This window comes from Scardinius erythrophthalmus (assembly GCF_964197995.2).
Source record: "Scardinius erythrophthalmus genome assembly, chromosome: 23".
NCBI lineage: Eukaryota > Metazoa > Chordata > Actinopteri > Cypriniformes > Leuciscidae > Scardinius > Scardinius erythrophthalmus.
Genome location: NC_138243.1, coordinates 17797844 through 17823257, shown reverse-complemented (window position 1 = coordinate 17823257; position 25414 = coordinate 17797844). Strand labels below are relative to the sequence as shown.

At 36.8% G+C, this 25414-nt stretch overlaps 1 protein-coding gene across 1 annotated transcript in view; it reads right to left on the bottom strand.

Moving 5' to 3' along the window:
* cxadr (CXADR Ig-like cell adhesion molecule) overlaps positions 1-24438 on the bottom strand; it is a 56253-nt gene extending 31815 nt beyond the window's left edge. The window contains exon 1 of the mRNA XM_081354163.1: positions 24171-24438. Coding sequence (XP_081210289.1) covers positions 24171-24222 — 52 coding nt within the window. The 5' untranslated portion in view covers positions 24223-24438. The remainder of the gene's footprint in view (positions 1-24170) is intronic.
* Positions 24439-25414: the final 976 nt, after the last annotated feature.

Here is a 25414-nt window from a genome sequence, read left to right as displayed (position 1 = left end):
GTTGTTTTTTCTCCGCAGCACATTCGCGTTCGGTGTGGAAGCACTCATTACACAGACAGCTGATCAAAAAATAAACCCATCGCGCGAATTATTCGTGCGTCAAAATCGCGTCCAGTGTGAAAGGGCCTTTACTGTACATTTTAAATGTTTTGAATTATTATTAATTTAATTATCAATTTGTTTGGTCTCAGAATTACAGATTTTGATTAGCTTATCTTGACCAACCCCTTTTGTTTACTTTTTTTTGCATTCGATTTTGGATTAGTTCTTGTGATCACAAAATCCTGGAAGGACAGAACAACTTGTAGTGTTTTGCAAATAATAACTGTAAAAAGATCTGTTTGAGGTATTTCGAGGCCTACTTGGAATATTTTTGCTTTTTCTGTGCGGAATGGATTTAAACATTGTAAAATTTGTAATACAGAGCAGAAAGCACTACATACCTCTTGGTAGCAGAAAGCAATCAATTTAGCCCAAATATTTACAAACACACACAGGTTGAAGGAATGTGTAAAACAATAACAGGCGTTCCAATTCTGTGGAATTTTTCTATGGGCACAAATTTCATGTTAGCTTAGTCACAACACATTCCAAGTAACTCGACATTAACTGGAAAAATTTAAATCTGTGGAACTGAAACAAATCACAAGATTAGAATTTTACTAGTTTAAAAAAGAAGAAATATAGAAAGTCTTACAAGTTTGGAATCACACAAGTCTGTGTAAATGGGGGGAACCATTTTTGGGGGAACCATCTATTTAAGATATGATCATGGTCTCACTCTCAAACACAAATAGAAATCAAGAAAGTAGACTAACAGGAGCAAACCCTTCATGTAAAGACAGGAGGATCATGTGCCCAGTCAGTGCTTGCTGAGAGGCCAGTCCAGGAGAAAGACCCCAGGTGAAGAGAGACTGTTGATTCCATAAATCTCTCCTGACTACTGGGACCTACACTAATCTAGAAACGCAGATATTTCCACACAGTCTGTCTCTCTTTTTCAATCAGTGTCAAACAAACTCACATATACAACTTGAGCCATCAGACGACACACCCAATCGGAACTAAATCCACCGGTTCAGTGACCTCTTCCATCTGCCTTACATATCAAAACTATTCCCACAACAACTAAAATCACAAAGCAGCTTAAAAAAATAAACACTGCTCTGTGTCTGGAAAAAAATTTGTTGCACTTTTTCTTGTTTATGACAAGAGGCATGTTTGGAGCGTGAATAAATTGTAATACTGTATTACAAAACAGAGTGACAACAACATTGAAGTTACAGGAAGAAAATGTGTGTGGTATCCCTGGTGAACAATGTTATTTGAGAAGCTGTGAAGTATAAAGCTCACAGTGAGAAGTATAAAGCTTACAGTACAAGTAAGACGGGTGGGAAAAATGCCATGGATGAGACAGGAATGAAGATGTAAATTGATAAATCTGCTCTTCCAGGGGGCAGAAGAGAAGTAGCCAATCAGTATAGTTTTATTTAATGCCATGCCAGCATCTGTGGCTATCTTCGTGGCAAAGTTACACGTATACAATAACAATAAAAACCAAGCAAACAGAAAAAAAACGTAATTAATATTATACAAGATTTTTAACATTAACATATGATAAAAATTCTAAAACCTTTTCTGGTAAAATCTTACTAAACAAGTCCTTAAGTGAGCTTACTTCATAAACATGTTTTCTGCATTAAAAGCGGAACAGTCCAATAAAATATGTTTAATTGGTCTTGCAGAACATACATACAGGTGGGCAGAAGAGAAGTTAAATGTGGATACATCTAATTTTTGTGTATTTCTAATCTGGCAAAACCAGACTACTAACAGTCTTTGATCAGTAACTCAGGGCTGGTCTTCTTTACAGAGCAGAACAGACACTACACACAAAACCTTGAGCACCCATTAAATTAACTGTTTAATTGAGAGCTACAACACCAATCATATGTAAAACCGGCACACATAATCCCACACTCACGTACACACAACGGCTTGAAGTTCTCACGCATGTCTTTAATGATTTCGGAGGGACCAAGAGAGCGGAGGGCTCAGACTGACAGAGCGTGAATATCATTCTAGAACATTACTCTGAACCGCAGTGCTCAATTAAGGATTAAAGACCCAAACTAGTTTGGCAGTAACGAGGCCTCTTCTCAGAGTTATTAGCAATGGCTGCTTATGAAAGAGAGGGCTGGCCTTAAACCGTCATTGCGGCTGGCTTCTCTGCAGCTTAACATATAGAACACCTGCCAAATTTTGACCACAGCAGGAATGCTTGAAAAGTATGTTAGAGCGACAGAGTGCAGTTTTAGAGCAAAATACAGAGTACCAATTTATTCTGACAGCACGACTTCACAAATCCCTTATGTAGTTGGTGCTCTCGTCACCAATCCAGGGAATCCTTGATAGTTTAAGTTTTGTTTCCTAGAAAGGTTACAGGCACGTCCCAGAACTGATTATATCTCCACCAAACGCAACCACTCAGAAACAAATATATTAAATGAACATCAATCTGTGTGTGCAGTTTAATTTGTTTAACAAAATAAGAAAAAGGCCAAATTTGAACAGTCCAATGAAATTAGCCAAGCATGCACTCAGAAAAATCACTGAAAATAGACAGACATTGCAATTACTGAAAAACTAATTAGCTTTAACATATGCATACAAGCACATACACAGCTTGCTCATATTCTGAAATACAAACTACTGGACTGTAATGTCAACAGAATGCAGATAAGCCAGCAGATACACTCACAGGGATACATTCTGTAAGTATATAGCATGTAATAGATTAAAATCCTCCCTGATGTAAGGGAAAGGCATCGCTCAAATCTCTTATACAGGTCAGCCTGCTGCTATGAGATCAGCAGGAAAAAACATTGCAGCACTTACTGTGAAATCTGTCTGAAACATCTGTGGATCCACCTAAAAGTTCAACTCCAACATATCTTCAAAGTGACTAAATTAAAAAAATTATCAAAAGTGACAGTAAAGACATTTATAATGTCACAAAAGATTTCCATGTCTCTTGACCTTTCTATTCAAAGAATCCTGAAAAAAATTAATCTCTGTTTCCACAATAATAATAAAGCAGCACAACAGTTTTCAACACTGATAATAATGAGAACTGTTTCTAAAGAACCAAATCAGTGGAATGATTTCTGAAGGATCATGTGAGACTGAAGAATGTAGTAATGGCTGCTTAAAATTCAGCTTTTCAATTACAGAATTAAAAAATGATATTATAATAAAGTATATTAAAATAAAAAAACTATATTACTATATGACACAATATTACTGTTTTTATTGTATTTTTGATCAAATAAATGAAGCATAAGACTTTATGCTTATCGACCCCGAACTTTTGAACTTTTGTCTTATCGTGACTCCTAGAGAGTATATAGCGGGGTCGTGAGGTTTGGGCAGACTGGAAGAAGGAAGAAGGAGATGAGTCTGTGTTATGCAGTTCTACATATCGTTTTCCCTACAGAACCAGCCAGTAGTCCCCAAGATAATGGCAACTAGTTCACACACACACCCAAAACCTTTAACAAGACTGGGAAAATAATCGCTTAACATATGGTGGAAAATGTGGAAGTAATTTTTCCATGGACAAAGAGTTTAGTTTAGTTTAGTTTAGTTTAGGATTAAAACTGTGGGTGTTTTCCAGACACAGCATCTGCCCCGGGCTGCAACAGCATTTTATTTTCATCTACAGAATATTGTATTTCCAATGATGGCTCCACTGGGAGCTTGGCAAGCTGTGAATTTGATAAAATGTGTGCCTGTGTAAATCAATAGCACTTGACAAAAGATAAGTGACATTGTCTGAATGGGCACAATGCCATTACCAGCACTGCACTGAAACTCGACAGATCATCACAGATCCAGAACATGTTCTAGAATTCATACCCATTTGAACTTGGCATTTTTTAAGGAGCCAGGAATCAAACCAACCAGCTACAATGAGTATAATATAACATTACTAACTTTGATTTAAATCAAAAAAGCATTTGAAAATCAGACAAAAAGACAAAAAGGTAATCTACTAATCTTAATCTATTTACTGTATGCTGGGTACACCAAAAGATTTTTTACATCTTATAAGATTTTCAAAATGTGATAGACCACAAACATGAGGACAAAAAAATCCTAGATTTAACCGTTTTGCTCCTATAGTGTGTGGTGTGCCATGGTGTGACAAAGACAGCACACCACACACAAACAGAATTTCAACATGTTTTGACTGTGAACACTAGCCTGGGTGCCAGCCCGAACCCCGCCCACAACATTTTTGGTCGGGAAGTTCGGTCTGGACTCGATCCGTTGAGGAGTAATTATGCTCGGCTCCCAGAAGGCCAATTAAATTGCCAGGGCGGGCTTTAATGGATGATGGACAGATGATCTGCGGTTAAGTAATCACCCACGTCATCAAATAGCACTTGGGTTGAATTGGTTTTCAACAAAAGATGACTGCAGATGGAGAATTAAGATTCCACTATCGCGTCTGTTATAAAAGAAAACGACAGCGCATTAATTTAAACAGATCGAGGCTTCGTGAAACAATGAAACAGTTGAAGCAAATGTGCCGTATTGTGTCGAGGCTTCTAAACAATCCGACACCCATCTCAACGGGCGACACTTGCAGGTGCTGATTTGAAACAACCTTGACGAGCCATTAAAATGTGTTTTTTTTTTTTTTAATATGTGAAGCTTGTAACCTGTAGGCTCCTCACTGTGCATAATGTTATTTTGGTCATGAAAAATGAATATTAATAAAAGAAATCAAGCCACAATGTCTCACTTTTTTATAGATTTTTATTAAAAAAAATATTAATTTCTCTGCTGTGGAAGGACTTTTTTTTTTTTAAAGATAATTTCTCCAGCCTTTGACAAACTCCTCTCACAAAAACCCACGAGGTCAAGATGCGTTGACTTCACTTTTATACAGATGTGCGAGTGTATGGTCTGTTCCCGACCCTGTTATATAAACTTTGATACATCCTTTTATTGAAACGGGTGCTTTTCTGTGCTTTTACTTTCACTTTTGCCGCAGAGACCCTTTCATGTCCTATAAATGTGTCGTATTTTTGATAATCCGCGCAGATTTCAGCTGCTGATTCTGTTTAAAGTTATTAATAACAAATCATGAATGAAAGAGAACTTACTGCGTCGCTTTGATTGGTTGTAGGTCTATCCAATTGAGTGCAGAGTTTTTTTTTTTTCTGGTTCGGTTAAGACACGCCTCATAATCAAAGCTCTATGGAGCAGTATCAGACTCACATTCTGCCTAGAATATGAGTATGACGAAGTTCACATAGCCACATATGGCTATGTGAACACAGGAAATCTCGCAAAATCTCGCGAGACTTCAGAATAAGCTTGCCGAACGATATGCAGGAAAAAAATTGCGATGATAGTGTTTGGAATGATTATTGCTGTATCCGCAATATGTATTATTGCTGTATCCGTTGGAACAACAATACTTGTTTGAATGATCAACAAGCTGATCCTCCATTTCTGCTGTCCACACCAATTTCACTTTGTGCTGCGCCATGACTGCGTTTGTTATGCGTCCGTCTTCCATCATCTCGCTTTCTAATTGGATATTGTTTTGTTTCACGTGACAATCTCCAGAACGTGCGTGCATTTGTCCTCGGAGTTCCCCCCACACATCAGGATTTCTGATCGTAAATATTAAACATGTTGAATATTTACGATTCACGATCGGGGCGGCTCCGACGTTCTTCCGAGCAGGTTCGGACACTCGTAACACACCTCACACCAAGGGAAAATCTGATAAGATAATCTGTAGAACCATCAAGATAATCGGGATTGCTAGGATTGTCGGAAGGGAGGAAATCGGCCCAAAATCAGCCCCATTATCTTTTGGTGTGTACCCAGCATTAACCGCTTTAATAATGAGGGAAAGAATTACAATCCCATGAAGCACTGCAAATGACAATGGAATCAAAAACCAATGAAAAACACAAAACTATTGATTTTTAAAAACTAGTGTTGTCAAAAGTACCGACTTCGGTAATTAAATTGTTCAAATATGATGCTTTGTATGCTGTTGAGCGGAATCGTAAACACCTCTGATTGCCCATTGTGTTCACACGCTCAGGTCTGTGATTGGCTACAATGATCAGTGCTTCAAAAACATCTTGTAAATATACATCAATGACGAAGTCAGTACTTTTGACAACACTAGAAACATTTTTATATTTCACAATATACCCTATAAAAAAATGATGTAGCCTAGATATATACAAATGAAGTATTGAGATCACAGCGAGAATGATATACGTCATTTACAGTAGCCTACTTCATGGAAGTGGGCAGTCAACGAGAGCTCTTTTGGCACAATTTGCTTGACACAGTTTTCTACAAAATTTCTTCATTGTAAAAACGCAATGAGTGAGAAAACATTTAGGTGAGATAAATGTAATAAAAAAAATTGTCTAAAAATGACGACCTCCCCCCATGCAGGTTTTAGCTGGTGTTCTTTTTGAAAGTCACAGCAGGACAGTAAAGATAGGACTTTAGTCACTAGGTGATAGCACTATCAGATCACACCCAGCCCTGCTGACGATAACACACACTAAGTCAACTCCACACAGGCCAATCTGTATGGACCACAGCAGTGAACATGGTCTCAATATGATGAGCGATCTCATGCATTACACACAAGCAAGAAAAACAAACCAGCAGGTGTGTTGAGCGCACCTCTGTGTGCGTTGCTCCCTCAGGCTCAGCAAATCTGTCAGGGTCTATTACTGAGGAAGAGGAAGAAAGAGACTCTCTGAATGTCAAACATTAAAGCAAATGCCATTTCCACACAACAACTCTGTATAGAAAAGAAAAAAAAAACTTATAGAAGATAAAAAAGATAGAAAGGAAGATGGACATTCTTTGACACTATCAGCAGAATGATGGGAGAGTGAAGTATCTGGACAGTATAGATAATAGTGTAAACTGGATGTGTATGTGATATAGCAGCAAGGTCTGCATCAAAAAGAACTGAATATGCATCACAAGCCTGCTGTGGGGCACAGCACATTGTGTGGCACCATACACGCATGCAATATGCAATCCATGTTTCTCTCAACATTCAACAGGGAATGGACCAATCGGTGCATGAAATTCACTTTGCCTTTGCTTTGAATTAAAGATATTCTCCTAACCATTCAAAGAGTAAGTAACATTACAGACATGCAAGAACAAACTCTGTTTAGAGAAAAAAACTTCACCTGGTGATAAAAAAGATAGAAAGGAAGATCGACATTCTGTGGGTTGTCACAAAATGGCACTATTATCAGCAGAATGAGGAGAGAGTGGAGCATCATCTTGACTGTAGATAAAATGTAAAACTGCACTAACAGTGGCACTGGATGTGTATGAAAGTGATATAGCAGCAAGGTCTCGGTGCATGAAATACACTTTGCCTTTCTTTTTTTTCACACAAATTCTGTGTTGTTTTTTCAGGTAATCAAATGAAGACATAAAACATTAAATTTCTTTTAAACATATGAAATTAAACTTTTGTCAAACAAAGTGCTGCACAATGCGCTTTAAAAAAAATAAAGTTTTGATCATAATTTATTTGTATTAGTGTTAGTATTATTATATCAATTCTACTGTACAACAGTAATATATTTCTGTCAAGTTAAACCGTGGTTGCTGTGAAGACCTTTGAGTTTCTGTGTTTATGACATGACGATAGTTTTTCTCAAATGAAGCAGTTAAATGCTCATGAAGTGACTTTCAGAGATAACACACTATCGCGATTTGATTTCAAGTGTACTGAACTGATATATTGCAAAAATCATAGCTGCTAAAATTACTACATGGAGCTCACGCGTCCATTTTTTTTCGGGGGGGGGGGTTCATTCTTTCAAGGGGGCAGGGTGGTAGTTTTGACTTTAATTGTGTCATTATTTAAATGCAGCACCATTCCAGCAATACGCTATAAAATTACTTCATCTAAGAATATCTGGCAGAATGACTATTTTTGGGCTAGAGAATCTTGTAGTCTATAAAGCTTTTGTAGGAAAGCATAATTTCCAAATACTTAAACAACCTTCAGATCTAACATACTCATCTCGATCCAAGTAGTTTCAATACTTGCTAACAAACAAACAAAAAACATCTATTTTGCTGTTAAGTAGCCTAGGCCTAAAAACACCATATTTGATTTTGTTGATGTTTGGAGGGCAATATGAGGACAGTGAAGCAGTGAAAGCCTTCTGGGTAGATTATGGCTCGCATCAGTATCCAGCTCACACCTAGACATATTTGTTTAACAAAGCCACATTCACCAGACCAGAAAACACACAGATGACCTTTTCACAATCAAATATTAGGCTACATTCTTAAAATAGATTATAGACTCTCTACAGAACTAAAATGAAACATTTAGGCTATATAAAAGTTAAACCTGCATATTTGACAATTCCAATGAAAGAAGAACATTAATTCATCAAATAAGTCACTTATTGATGAAATCTGATAATATTCCTACAAAAGTCACTTGCTTCTCAAGCTCAACTGCCCATGTGCTTTGAAAGCCAATAAGCCCACACAACATGCACTCATTTGCACATGCACACGGTGATACTAGAAGCTTCTTGGTCTTGAATCCAAAGAGGTTAATTCCGGAGTGGTCAAACAGACAGACAGCTGTCTCTCAGCTTATACATCAGTCAGGGTCAGACAGGCAGCTCAGCCCAGTAATCTCAATGAAAGTGTCTGATCTCAGCTAACAGGCTTTCACTCTCAGCAAGAAACCTCAATCAAAGAATCAGAAAGAGCTTGTGTTCAGAGCCAAAAGTTGTGCAAGAACAATGAAGTGCTCATACGCTAACTTCTCATTTGACAAAGGCTAAAATGAAAACCTAAAATGCATCAAATGCTGTATTTTTACTCAAATCTCCATTAACATGGAACCTTTTTAAACCACAATAGGTAGGATATATATATATGAGAGAGAAAAAGACCCAGTATTAATCTTCATTTAAATCATCTTGCAAAACACATTGAATAAATAAGTCAAGCAGAACAACGGAATGGCTTTGCAAAAAATGACACGCCATAAACCTATATGGTGACAAATGTATCTGATGCATTCAATTTTACAGAAATCAAACCTGACATTTCATTTGAATTATCTTATTTCGTTCTGCAAGTGAGGATCTTTCTATGATGCTGAAGGAATACATATTCTCACCAGTAAAGAAAGTGGTACAGATAAGTAGGGCTAGAATACGCAATACGCTAATATTCTTAGGGAAGCTTTGTTTATTAAGGATGCGCAAGAGAAAAAGTAATCATTAACCTTCTACAAACAGTTAAACTTAAGTTCTCCAATGTGTCAGTATAGGCTCTAGAGCAGGGGTCACCAAACTAAGGCCCGCGGGCCGACTCAGGCCCGCCACCCCCCTTTGACTGGCCCCCCAGCCCCTCTGCCCCCCACTACTTGAACCGGCCCTATGAGGCAATCCCCATAAGTCGTCATGGACGGTACGTCATGGTACGGGCGTCACAGTTTGGTGCATACATTTACACGGAGAATACACGGTATAAAAATAAATAAAACTTGCGTGCAATTTAATTAATATAATGCGGAACTACTGTTAGATACGCGGATTCTTAGGGACACCTAATCTGTAGCTCCGCCTTAGCTCTGAAGCAGGCTGCGGTGTAAAGATTGCTATGCTGGAATATGTCGAGAGAGGTGTGTGGGCGCGATCGGAAAGTCGTAAAGTGTTTACTTATATTTGTGTGTGTGTGTGTGTGTGTGTGTGTGTGTGTGTGTGTGTGGCGCGGCCGAGATCGAACAGTGGAAACATAAAAACATACTCCGTCATTTAGTTTATGCAGGACATCATTCAAACTGCAAAGTGTTTAAGTTACTGTTAATTACATTTTTAAGGAAAACAAATATATTAATCTGAAATGTAGCAGATTTATTTTCAATTAATTCAGGTAGGCTACAATTACCAACCATATCAAGGTATTTTTATTAATTGAATTAATGAACTAATTATATAAAACTATTGTCAGTGCACTACAAATAAACTGGTTCTATGCCTTTACTTTATTAATAAAACTTATTTTTAAAAAAATACAAGGCTTAAGACATTTATTTTTCTTTTGGTGGTCTAGCCTGAGACATGCACAAGCCTTCTGCATTTTTGTTTTGCTTTTCCCTTCATTGTACCCAACCGTGATGTCTGAACCGAGGAATGAACCGAACCGTGACTTCTGTGTACCGTTCCACCCCTAAAAGAGAGTGCAGAATTTTCAAAGAACAGTGGACCAACGATTATTTGTGAAGAATAACTTTAAATAAAACAAAGTGTGAAGACTCGATTACAACTTTTGCAAACCACTAGTATTGATATAGTAGTGTGGATATAGTAGTGGGGATGGCTGTGCCAGGCTAGTAATCTCTACTACACAATGAGGCCTGCTGGTGGTCATTTTGGTCTGGGTCACAATTCTGTTATATAGCTGACCCGGCCCCGGCCCCCCATCACAGTCAGGAACGATAATGTGGCCCCCAGAGAAAAAAGTTTGGTGACCCCTGCTCTAGAGAGTCTTCTAATGTGCGAAGGTAAATGTCAAATCATTGTAAACACTATAAAGAATGAAGCAAAATGTCAAAGTTCTGATTTTAAAAAGGTGGAACGTGCCTCTGGCTGAACAAAGGACATTTTAAATGTGTTGTATTTGTGTCAGATGAGAGCACACCAGAGAAAAACAGTAAATCTGAGGATTACAGAACACCTAGTGCTGCCTAAATACATCACTTTATACAGAATGAAAAGGGAGGGGAAAGAGAGAAAAAAGAGAGAATACTCTGAAAGTACTGAGATGGCAAAAAAAAAACAATTCCTTCTGATTCTCGCGCACAGGATGGAAAGGGATGAGAGAATGACACCGAGAAGAGATGTGCCTTGTGATGTGGCCATGAATTAAACATGAATCCATTAAGACACTTAACAGCTGGCTGCTATAAAGCATTTTTTCAGAGGAACATCTACAGTAGCAAAAGCCATTATACACACACATTACACTGGTGTCACAAACACACACAGTTATACTGTATATGCAAAATGCTCACTTAAAACAGAAAGATTTCAGCATAAATAATTCAAAAACTAGGTTAAACTTCATAACTACCACTGCATGGGTAAAATAGGTTTTATTTGTTCACAACAGAACAAATTTTACTTCCAACGTTACTGTTTGCCAAGTACCATGAAAACACGGCTTATTATATCCAGAGGCAGTCTCCAGGGAAACAATGCGTTCTGCAGTCAATTACACACTTTTTTGCTCTATAGGCTATCTCTTGACTTTCTCTCTGCTAAACTAAATCTCAATATTTCTGTCTCCTTCATTTAAGCTGTTTTTAATGTGCACTTGCTTTGAGGCAAAATGCTGTTGCAAATACAGCCCTTATAGACCTTCAAGCACACACACTATAAATTAATGAATCACTATTTGCAATTTACACTGATGCTGTCCAGGGGCCGGATTCACAAAACTTTCTTAACAATAAATTCTTATTAAGTGCTATTTTCTTATTTTCTAAATTTAGAATATTTTGCATTCCCAAAAACATTTCTTAACCATGTTCTTTTTCTCTTTACTTAAAGTGATAGTTCATCCAAAAATTTTAATTGTCACCAATTACTCACCCTCATGTTGTTCCATCCAAACCCGTAAGACATTCGTTCATCTTAGGAACATAAAGTTCTTTTTGATGAAATCTGAGAGCTTTCTGCCCCTCCATTGACAGCTACGCAATTACCAATTTGACGTTTCAAAAAGTTCATAAAGAGATCGTAAAACTAATCCATGTGAATTGAGCGGTTTAGTCCAAATTTTATGAAGAGAAGCGATCGCTTTATATGATGAACAGATTTAATTTAGGCTTTTATTCACATTTAAAAATTGATTAGCGGAAACAAACAGAAGCTCATCCGAACCTGCTTGACGCGCGGGAACAAACCTCATTGGTTCTTGCGGAAGCTCAAAAGTGCAGCATAACAACAATGAATCTCATTGGTTCTCGCACGTCAAGCGAACATGCTTAATCTTCTGTTTACCACAACTGATATGCGAGTTGATGATTGTTTATATGTGAATAAATCACTAAATTTAATCTATTTATCATGTAGAGCGATTGTCTCTCTTCAGAAAATTTGGACTAAAACGCTCAATTGATGGATTAGTTTTACGATTTTAGTTTTTAAGCTTTTTGAAGCATCAAAAAGGTAGTTGCGTACCTGTCTATGGAGAGTACAGAAAGCTCTCAGATTTCATCAAAAAGGTCCTCATTTGTGTTCTTCATTTCTGAATGAAATTCTTACATGTTTGGAATGACATGAGGGTGAGTAATTAATGACAATTTTCATTTTTGGGTGGACTATCCCTTTAAGATTGTTCAAAGGACAAAACTTAAGAATTTAAGTTGAATTTCTGACAAGAATGTTCTTAAAAAAACATTGTATATATTCTGTTAAAGTTGGGATAAATTTCAATAGCAGTCTCTAACTTTCAATTTCAAAATTTTCAAGAAGTTTTTAAGAATTGCACTTAAGAACATTCTTACAAATTTATCTTATCTATCCAAATAATAATAATAAAGAGTTACAAATGTCAAATCACAATTGTGAACATTTATGGGGAGTCTAATGTGGTACTCTAGACCCTTAATCACCAAATCCCTGAGGATGTTAACACCTAAATCCAAAACTTAATGCAATGACAAGGTCATGCCATTCACACACACAGAGACAAGCTGTTGACACTCATGTTCAAGGTTATACTCGGCAGGTGGGCCTTGCAGATGCTTTTTAGCTTTTGTTTCCTAACATCACATGAAAAACTCAAATATTTGCGCTGAAATGGACTGTAAACTTCCTTCTTCCCCCTTTACAACATATAAACTCAACTCACATCCATGCATGATCACTGTCTAATCATAGCCCCAGAAGAAGAATGTAGGAAATTATCATGAAGGCTGTAATTAAACAGTTTGTTTGGGCAAAGATGAGAGATAGATTGGTTTATTGGAACTGGGCCAAAGCGCAAAATGTTATTTATAAAATATTACAAAATAGGTTGCGTATGAGCACCACGGGCTAAATGTAAAGATTTTGACATGAATCCTCCCCTCATGCTGAGAAAATAGCACATAAAAAAATGTGCATACTAATGATTATCTAGGGAAAACAAATCACTTTTTCCCGCACGCTAGGGTAATTTACATATGTAGGAACAGATTACAATTTGCCTTAACATTAGAGTGGTGTTGACTTGAATGCTAATGCTGAGGCAGGACGTGTGTGTAAGTGTGTGTGTGTTGAGGTGGTTGATATGAGACAAGAGCATAGCATTTTTTTTTTTTAAGTCTTTGCAAAATTTGCTTTTTCTCTTACACGCTGGCAGTCAATAATGTGTAATGTTTCTCAATGAGATAAAAAGCCTAAAATTGGTTTCTACACAGCTGATTTACTTCTAGCTTCCTTACTTCTGGAGGAATTAAATCTCTTTGATAACGCACAACATAGCGACAAAGGTCTTCTACACATGATTACATTTCCCCAATCTAGATTATCATCTAATTGTAGAGAGCTGGAACGGGCTTCTTGCTTCTGTCTGAAAGTGAAGTGCAGCTTTAAAACCATCTCTGAATTTGGCAATGTTTAACTGTTTAAATGTTTGGCTAATGCTGGACCAGGGATAAGGTAGTTTTAAAGGGCTAATCTTAGTAATATGTAGTAAAGGCTGATTTATACTTTTGCTACGTTGTAAGCTGTGTGTAGCATGCGTAACCTATGGTGTAGCCTGGCGTGCACCTCACCAAAACTGTAACAATGCTACGTTGTGATTGGTCTACTAGAACCCCTCCCTGCATGTGTAATTGCACATTAACACCCGTGTAGCCTACGCCGTAGATCCGACACAGAAGTATAAATCAGCCTTAAGTGTCAATATTTGACTTTATGCTCCAGCTGATTCATTCTTAAGCCGACTGATAACAAACTTTATTTTTCCAGTTAATGTTTGTGTGAGGGAGATGGAAAGAGACAACAGTGCTGGAACATAAAGCTTCTGAGTAGAAGACCTGCTAAAGTAAATCCCTGTAGACATGATTCCAGCATAGTGAAAACTCACACACACACACACACACACACACACACACACACACACACACACACACACACAGTGACTGCACCAAGACTTATGTGTACACCTTCACACAGACATACCAATGTCAAGCTGGCAGGCATACACGCACATGCACGCGCACGCACACACACACACAGTCTCTAAGGCAAATATAATCTCACACTGGAGCCTGACCACTCTCTCCCACACAAAACGCATAAGACCATGCATTAGAAGCCACATACTTTTAGAGAATATGTTGCCTCCTACCAATTTGGATTAAAGAACAACTGCTGCATGACTGACTACTTTTCATACTACATTTAATAAATGCTGAAATATGCTGATTATCTAAGATAAAATTTGTGAGCTAAGTGCACCACACATAAACACTGTCCTCGGAGGACCGGGAGGACACAAAGGAAGGATCATGTTAACCCAACCTAGCAGTCTCTAAACAGGGACGACACGATCTACATTCTGAGTAATTCTGACAGATGTCAACGGTGTGTTTATGACAGGACACAATGGAGTCAGTTAAGTAATACACATTAGTTACTCAATCATTGATTGGCTTGCTTAGTTTAAACTCCATACAGAGATCACCAGAAAGTGTAATACTTTACCATTCAATGGTTTAGGGGTGGCAAGATTTTTAATATTTTTGAAAGAAGTTTTTAATGTTCACCAAGGTTGAATTTATTTAATAAAAACAAAATACAGTAAAAAATCAATTTAAAACAATTTATATATAAAAAAATGTTTAAAAAGTAATTTATTTCAGTGATAGCAAAACTGAATTTTCAGCAGTCATTACGGTCTTAAGCGTCACATGATCCTTCAAAAATCATTCTAATGTGATGATTTGTTGCAATAATGTTACAAAATGTTACATTTTGTAACATTATAAATGTCTTTAATTCATACTTTTATTCAGCAAGGATGACAGTACTTTAACTCTTAACCTTCAACAAGACCAAAAGGAAGAGAAAGCAAATGATTCTCATCACTAGTTGTGTCAGCCGATTCCTCATTAAATCAGCTAAAATCCACAACTCATTGTTCCATCAACACTGTTACAGATGGATCAAAATAATTTCTCAGTTCTGTCAACCTTTATGCATAATATTGTTCTATTTTTTTACTAATAGCTGAATGAATCATGAATTAACATGATTTACTAATTCTTATTTTGCTTTAAGACACATAAAAGATGATATTGTGAAAAAAGTCTCTTTTTTCCCATCTATTCAGTTAAAGTCAGTTGACTGACTTCCGGTGTATCAATGAAAGTGGTTGAAACTTTTTTCTCCACAGTAAAAACAAAAAGTCATACAGGTTTGGAACAACATGAGGGTGAGAAAATGCTAACAGAATTTTTATTTTTGGGTGAACCACCCTTTTAAGTTGGCTTTATATCTTTTGAAGTCCACTTCACAGGGGACTATTAAGGGACTGGAACGTACCCCTGAACTGTTTTTGAATTTCTGTCTGAATCACAAACGGGAGTTTATTAGTCATGTGTCATGTTTATTAGTCAAGACTCATTATGGGATATAAGCATTACTGAGGGGTGAACCGAGGGACACAATGATGGATGCACTACATGACCTCTTATCAGAAAAAGAGGTTTCATGACCTTGTGTTTTTGGAAGGTTTATCAGAACAGTGGGATGGGAGAAGTGTAAATCCCAGCCCAAGTCTGCTTGGCTATGATCTGAGCTTCACAATGATTCACACATCCCTGAAAAAAAAAAAAAAACTCCTACCAGCCTTTACATACTTAACCCTCAACCCTGCCAAATCCCTCTGAAATTCGATTCCATTCTCTTCCATTATCCCTTTTGATTCCTTGTTTCATTCGTCTCTGCGTCTCACATGATATACTTACAATGATCACACTTTCTTCCCTCCATCCTCTTCTAAACTCCCACTCATACACTCATCCATGACTTTAACCTCTGCTCCCATCTTTCCTTTCTGTTTGAATCGCTTTCCTACCGTCTCTTTCTACTCCCCTTTGTTCCCGGGTTGCCTATTTCAGCATGTGTGAGTGATGATCCATGCAAGTCTCCAATTGAAACTAGAGTGACCAGAAAAAAAAACACCATACAACCTTGGTTATTTATCATTATCACTAGGTCTAATGGAACGTGATCAGCCCGCCGTAATGGCCCACTTACTCTCCAAATTGAAAAAGAGGGCAATGAAAAAAGGCGAGAGAGAGAGCGAGCGAGGGCTTGGCACACTGGATCAGAGGGTTGTAACGTAACAGGAGTAGGTGTTGTCTGCGTCTCAAGTACGAGTCTTGCATCCTAAAATATTTATGAAGCAGAGGCCTGAATATTCATACGGGTAGTGTGTCCTCTCTTAGATGGAGGGCATACAGCACATACACAAACACAGGTGCTCAGAGTGTGATTCTACTGAAGCTCAGTCCCTTATTCAGGAGGACAGCACCAGGGGGAACGTTGTGTTGAGAGGAGGAGTAAGAGACTACAGAGGGAGCAAAACACAGGGCTTTGAGTCGCAGGTGAAGTTGATATCAACATTTAGTTTTGAGAGGCTTTGCTGGTTGGATTAGACAACACTGCTGCAAAACAGAATAAAGACTGTGGCCTGAGGCCATAACTCAGCAGCTCGTCTCTCCTTAGATTACACAAAGACAAATCTTGGAGTATCTTAAATAAATATCTTTTTGCCTCACAGCATGCCCTCCAGCTCTACCTTCTCAACATCTTTTCCTCTCTGTGGGTGCCTATGTCGAACAGTTTTTGTTTATTCTAAAAGTAAGCTAATTAGAAAGAAACTATATTTCTTAAGAACAGTAACTGCAATGTGATTATGAAAAAAGAAGTGCCTTACATAAACCCTTTAAACCTGAAGTGTACCGCCGACATCCATTGAAATGTGATAATTATTTAATTAGATGGTAAGAAATCTGCCTGGTAATTTTTTTCATTTTTTATTTCAAACCCTGTTTCTAAATTTTAGCTTGTCATTGTCATTATGTTGAAGTCCTCATTTACTAATAAACCATTGTCGTGGAGTGTAACATTAACCATGTTCTGCTGAAACCTGACTGACTCTTACTGTAGAAACCCCTTCTCTAATTTTTGAGACCTCAGAGCACTACTTGTCTGGAAAAATGTTTTAAATGTTTTTAAAACATTTAAATTTGAAATTTAAAACATCGTTTACTATTTTAGTAAATTTAAAAAAAATAACTTATTCCTGTGATGGCACAGCAGTTTTCAAAAGCCATTACTCCAGTCTTCATTGTCATTTATATTTTTGTGGAAACAGTGATAAAAAAATTTTCAAGAATAAAAAGGTTAAAAGAACACAAACTCTTTTGTAACATTTTAAATGCCTTTACTGTCACTTTCGATAAATGTAATGCACACTTGCTGAATAAAAGTATGAATTATTTTCAAAATAAAAACATCTTACAGACCACAATCTTTTGAACGATAGTGTGCATAATATGCCATTATAAATGTACAAAGCTCAAAAACAGACTAACCCAAGATTTAATTGTTCAATGGGTTCCACCTCCATTAGCTGGATGACTATGTTTGGAAAAAAAAGCAATCAGGAAACCACTCAATAACAGTGAACAAAAAGAAGTGATTCTCTACAATCACTTTCCAAGGACCCGTGTTGCTGTGTGCTACAGGTCTCCTAGCAACGGTCTCCAGGCAGGGTCTCCAGAGTTGGTAGGTTTATCAGGTAACTACATCACAGGTCTACTCAAGGTTGAGGAGGTTTCCGGAGCAGTACACGGACTTTAAACGGGGTTAAAACAAGAGACTACACTCAGTCGTTTATTAATGGGAAGGTCATGTAGGGTTCTTAATGGCTTTTGAAGACAAGTGTGACTCAAACTTTAGAAAGGAGAAGCAGATAGCATTGAGGACTTGAGTGCATACTACAACATGGGCCGGACATGAATGAGCGATCTTGCACTCATACACGACCGCAGGGGCAAAATAAAAGTGCTGACTGACCAGGGATGTCTGACAGCATCTGGCTAGTATCTAAGTGAAGGGACAGGCCTGTCAGAGCCTGTGGAAGGTATATTTGGGAATATATCTTTAATGGACACTAGGGATTATAGGACAGAACAGGGAAGACTACAGGACTGGACAGTGAAGACAGAGTGTTGTCTCAAACCTTAGAAAAGCCTGCATGCTCTCTTTGATTTTTATTTTTAATAAAATATACACATAAAAAAATTACTTAGTATTTGAACAGTGAATACGAAATGGCTTAGAGTTGACGGGAGAAATGTTCTGTGTTGACAATTCCTATTAAAACCAGAAGTCTTTAAAAAGAAGCCAATCAGCTTTAGTTACGTCACAGCCACAAACCCTGATTTGGTGCTTGGTATTATGGTAGTTATTAGAGAACATTTGATTGGACAAAAATATGTGTAGCGAGTCATCAATATTTTTGTCAATTTTCACAGAAGAGAAAGATTGTAATTGCATATCATCTCCTAAAAGTTCATTTGGTTAAAATGGATTTAAAAAAAACACGGATAAATATAAGACTATTGATCGAAAAAATTTGCTATACATGTAGAAACATTATAGTTTTATAATATTTAGGCTATAATATATATAAGGCATTAATGAGTGGATGGTTTTTTGGTGCGAATTGCTTGTTGTGATTTTCTGATTGGTAGGGTTGGGTACCTCCAAAACGGACGTAAGAACCATCATCACTGCACGTGATCACTAGTTAACCCTTTGAGGCATACGATCGTTCACACCATTGTGATTAGTACGTTCAGTGCCTCGAGTGATCATCAACTGCTAAATTTAAATCTGCATTCGCGCATTGGCTGGTACTGAGGCAGACGCGCTCAGTGCTGTCACATATCACAACTATTCAGTGTTTTCAAACACATACAGTTTATTTTAGGTTTCGGACATTTAAATACACACAGGTAATAGCAAAACAATAAATTTATAGTTTGTTTATAAATTTATAGTTATAGCAACCAATCAGTTTGTTTTGTTCTGCATCATGTTCAGTGTGAAAATGTAAAGTCGATGTCCCTACAATAACAGACCAGCGTACATCTAATAAATTATTCATTCAAGAGCGTTGTGCAAGTTTACTGTAACAATAGAGGCACAAACTTCATATACTTTAGAAAATCCAGCATTCAGTTGATCCTGATGAGCGCTCATTGTCACAGTTGTAAACAGCGTTCTTCTTCCACGAGGGGTTTCGCGTCACGGCATTTAAATCTACAATATGTAAAAAAAATTGCAGCTAGGAGTCGCTAACCTCTTACAATAACAAAGGCGTAGATTGATGACGCAGTGAATAAGTGGAATCATGGAACTTGCTGTCATGCTGATGGATCTAATAATGTTTATGGATGAGTGAAAACATTCATGTTTTTTAACATGACAGTGGTATGAAGGAGGGCGCGATTGCTAATGAGAGACAGATATCAGCGCCACACGAGAGTCCCGCGGATATAAAGGAATGAGGACATTTCATTCTACCGATCTACCTGCAAGTGCTGAATAATACTCACACAGGTCAGTTTATTAGATGAATGAAACTTGTGAGGTAACGCAGCACTGTTTCACTTGGTCTAACGTTACACTATCATACTACAGAGCATTTGAGTGTGTTGAAAGTTATAATGTTATTCTTTTGTGTTAGTTTGTTGGCTATATGAGACTGTCAGTAAGCTAGATCAACATACTGATCATATTCATTTCATCATGTTGAGCTATATAACATTGATTTGTTTTATGTACATTTGCTCATCTGTCTAATAAAGTACATGCAAGAGCGGCGTCTCTGTCTAGTCGTGAAGCTCTGTCAAGTCGAAGTTTGCCGCGAAGCTCTCGCCATCTTGAAAACGCCACGACGATATTGATCCTCATTTTAGTTCTCCTTTTGTCCCAAAGTCTGCTTGCCATGATCCATGTTTGAACGAAACAACAACAGCATGGCGCTAAACATTACGTAGTTGTCCACATGTCACCATGGTTACTATGGCAGTACAAGCGGAAACCAGGGATAACGCCGATATTACGTCATTGACAGGTGAGAAGTCACAAGGGATGGGCACTATTTAAAATTGTGAATTTCACTGAATTTACTAATTCTTGGAAACATTTAGGATTATGTTGTACACAATTGAAAGAAATAGGCTATATAACACAGTGCAAGTGGTTTTTGGATATTTTGATACAAAGTTCTTACATGTCGTACCTTTAAGGTCACCTTGTGCAGGACATGCAATAAGTCAGGAGAGGTATCATATTTTGCCAGAGAAGGCAAATGTGGTCTCTTATTTCTGCAAAAGAATTGCTGAAATTTAAAGCTGGTTTGTAAAACACCAAGAATACAGACTACTTTGCTGTAATTAGTACTGTGTAACTGTTATTTAGTGTTAAATTACTGTAGGTGAGTGAGGAGGCTTAGGTTTTATTGTGAATTTGTTTTATAAATTTGTTGTGTTTGCGTATTTACTTATATGTATACATTTAAGTATACTTTAAAGTTTTAATATATTGTTCTATTGTAAGTCAATAAAAAAGCCGTACTTTAATGTCATTCACCATCGTTTTGTGGCTCTTTTTTTTTTAAGTATCTTTGCAGAATCATGGATGTAGTGTAGTTTTTTTACCATAAAGTCCATTGTTAAACATGATTATGTTAAAATAATGCAGACTGACAACTTTAACAAAAGTAGGCTATGTAGATAGCACTGATTAACAACCTTGTAGCTCACAGTAGGTTTTCAAGTTATTGTTAAAAATAAATTCCTCTACAGGAAAAACAAAAAACAAAAAAACAACAATAACTTCCAAAATCCGACTTTTGCACTCTATATAACGAAAAATTGGTCTACACCAACACATTTCTGCTTACTAATATTAGGCTACTTCGATAAAACAAAACATCAAACAGGTTAAACCACTGGCGTACTACATTGTTTACAGTCATGAGTCTCCTAACTTTGCGGAGTATCGCCATGTCAGCCACTCCAAATTCAGGAGAGACTCCTGCATTCCGTACACACAGAGCAATAATTTAGAACTTTGCAGTGTTTATGTGGAATATGTATATATATATATATATATATATATATATATATATATATATATATATATATATATATATATATATATATATATAAAAGCAAAAATCGCTCAGGGATGGTGAAAATTGAAATAACTGGCCAATCCACACTGTTAGACATTACAGTCTTGTACAGTTATGTACTACTAATATATCACCCAGAATAATACTGCAAATTATCTTTACAGTAAATAACTGATTCTTTTTCTTACTGGGTTGCCAGTAAGTTACTGTAAAAACCCTTTGAAATGTCTAACAGTGCACATAATATTCATGAAAGATCATTGACAGAAGTCTCATATCTATATATTTAATTATAACAAAAGACATATGAATATTACACCGGTGAAAAGGCCATGTCTTCACATACCTTTATTCACTTTATTAATAATCAGTATTGTGACAGAAGGATAACACAAATGAGAAATATCCTTGTATCCAGCACCTAAACCAATATCCCTGTCAGCTGAGAAGGATACAGAGCACACAAATGCCAGACTCAAAATTCTGTAGTGACGGTAGTGAGTTTGACAAGTTAAAACCACGGAGGAATAAACGTCATCCACAAGGCAAGCCTACAAAAACATACCTGAGTGTATCCCACAGTAATGGAAAATAGCTCAGATAAACACCACAAGCAAGCTTGCACACATTCCACATATGCATTAAACCAAAAGCAGTGTGTGCGTTATTGTTAGATTCTAGTAACCAGTGGCCCGGAAAGTCATCGCCCTACCCATGCCATTCTTTCTCACTTTATTTTTTCCTTGTGCTGGTCTGTATGCTATGCAACCTGAATCTCTATCTAAAGAACACAGACAGGGCTGCCAACTTTTGAGTTTAGCTTTTTTTGGGGGGTTGGTATGTAAAAACAAATATTGCATCACAATAAGTGTAATTGTGATTGTCAAAACATTTGGTAACTAAATAGAATTTTATGAACTTTAGTGACAACATGTTACAATGTTTGTACAATGACTGGTAGGATACAGTTTTTATTATTGCTTGACAAAAATTTCAAGATTTCAATTCCATTCTTGTGATTTGATTCCGATTTTGATTCAATATTGACTAATTTGGATACATGTTTATTTTAAATTTTATTTAAAAAAAAATAATCTCACCTAATGCTGTAAACATAGAGGGCCCAATCTGGTATTATTAAAGGTTAAAAATAACAAATTAAATTAAATATAATGCAGTTTTTGTTATAATAACAATTATTTAATGGCATAAGTAAATATAATATCTCTAGCTATTTTTTCTATTCAATTAACATGCTATGGTCATTAAATGGCTTTCGTGAGGTAAATGTAACGTTATGTCGCATTGTAAACAATAACGTTATCCACAACGTTATTGTTCTCCTGCTGTTATATTGACCTCTTTCCGTGGTTGAAAAACACTAATTGGTCGATATTATGTATACTTTTGGTAAGTTGTACTGCATCTTTAAATAAAAAAGTAACAGATGATCGGTTCACGTGCACTTGAACTGAGGCGCTCAGCGATCTGTCACGTCACATTTACAAGCGCCAAACGTATTTTTGTCTGAATTTCGTAATAAAATTGACGGAATCTAAGAGCTTAAAATATAAAGAGTTTAATATTAAACAAAAGAATTTGTTTAATATTAAAAGTACCTCTTTGCTCCGCAATTTTTCTGTGCGTGAGAAAATGGATGTGTGGCGTGAGAGCGTGTGAAAAGTGTCAACTGCGTGAGAGTTGGCAGCCCTGCACAGATAACTTCTACCACAACGCCACAAGCAGTTTCAGATGTTACTCAAAAAAGAAATAAGCAGAAGAGTGGCTAGAAGTGCCCAATACTAGACAGCATGTGCAACTCACAGAAAATCAATGTTAACTCTAGACAAGTCCACTGCCAAACCTAGTGTGACTGCATTCTAAGCCAAGGGATCAATCAATATCAGGTCTTGTATGTAGACTGGATAATAAGCAACCTCAGTTTCAGACATCTCGAGGAGTCTTCCTGAAAAGGGGGGTAACACGTGGAGCTTAGCAGATGGCAGTCTGAAAGAAGCCCCTCTTGATGGCTTTAAGACGGTTAAGCCTATTGTGTAAACTGCTAACTAACAACAATATTCAAGAAATGAATTCTGGAAAATGTATAATTCCACCTAAGCTTGAAAACAAATGGAAATTACGCAAATCTGCTTCAGCAGCAGCATAGATAAGACTTCATACAGATAATGGATATAAACCGCTAAATAAACAGCATTGCGCGGACTGGGATTGTTGGTATCAAGGCGTCGATAAATTGACGATGAAAATAAAAACAAACTTAACTCCCCAAATGTACACGTAACGTTACAGCATAACACGTATTACCCGTTACTTCAATTCTGGACGTGTATAAGCTTTTAACAGGATTATATTTAATTTAGGAAATAAAATGTGTTTTCCTATTGTCCCTTATACACGTTACATGTATTATTTCATTAATTATTGTAAAATAATTAAAAATTAATTTCATTTATTAATAACAAATTTTCTCTATCAGCTGGGAATATATACAATATGTGTCTAAATATCGCCGTGGTCCGATTTAAAAAAAAAAAACTGCCATTAGACTTTGAAACTAACGTTAGTGACCGTTTTTTATTCCACTGAACACCTTTAACTTCGCTTACGCTGGTCAGTACTATTACATTAACCAATTTGGTTTACAGCTGAAACTTACACAGAAACGCTAACAATATAAAAATCCGATATAACAAAAAACTAAAAGGTGTAAGAAAACGAAATAAAGTATTAAAAAAAACTTTTGAGGGAAGGTAGCGCGCGAGCTAACTAGTCCGCAGCCTTCCGGACAAAATAAAAAATAAAATAAAACTTACCTGCTAGAAGAATTCCATAGATTAAACAGAGGCAGGTCGTGTTCAGATCCATTCTTCTGCTTTTAAGTCACAATTTAGTAATATGCGTAAGTATAAAAACAACTTTTCTCCCCGATTTGAACTGTTTCGCGTTCACTCTTCTTTCGCCAGTCTCGCGCAGCATCAATAGTCCACTAGCTCAGCTCGCTCGCGCAGGTGGATTGTGGCTGGAATCTGCACACGTGATTTCCGGAGGTATCGGCCGGAGAGTTTTCACGCCCTCTTGCGTACACATGCTCCAAAATCGACTGAATTTCTCCACACATCGGAGCATATTGAATACATAATATTCCCATATACCACCAAGTGAATTCGCAGCCTTGTTTGGTGCAATTTCTTCTATAATATGTTGTTCTAACAGCAAAAAAAATATTAGATTACCAGCAACTCCCACTCCTCTCACCAAATCACTCCCTTGTTGGTAAAATATGTTTCTCCTGTCGTTGTAATAATTATAATAGATCATTCTAGCCCTTTTCCAGAAGGATGCTGTTTCGAAACCAAATGTAATTGCATATTGGAGTCAGTTTGTAAGTGATGCGTTAACTGGAAAAAAAGTCTGGCTTTTTCAAGCAGAAGCCAGAGACAGCTGTTCATTCATTTTGTCGCTGCCCTTGTCATTTCTTTTGTCAAAATGTAGGCTACTTGATTTTGTTGGAAATGTTGATGAAAATTTTACCTTACAGTGGAAATACGTTATTTTAGGTTTTAACTCCAAAGATAAACCAACCAGCACTATTTTAACTAACAAATGTACATTTTCTGAGGAAAAGAACATGTTTTATAGTAATTAAAATTGAAGTGGATCATTTTATTGAGTCAACATTGCCCCTCGAAGAAACAAAAAGCTTTTCAAATGTTACAAGCCGTTTCTTATTATATTGTTTATACCGCCCCCTAGCATTTGAAATTTTGAACTGTTTGTTTTGATATTTTCTTCAATAAAAAAAGATTGAAACAATACTGAATAAATCATTTACATGTACTGATCACTTTAATGCTAAATCTAACCTCAACCCCTCATTTCCCCCAGTTGACTTTACAAACTCTTGTGAGTTTTTCATCACTATTTATTCTAGCACTCATTTTTAAACAGTCTTTTGAGAATCACATAAATTGTGATACACACAAAAAATGTGTCTTTGGAGCAACTACTTTGATACTTTTCAGCTAAAAACATTAGCTTCCTCCTTCATAGGCCCAGA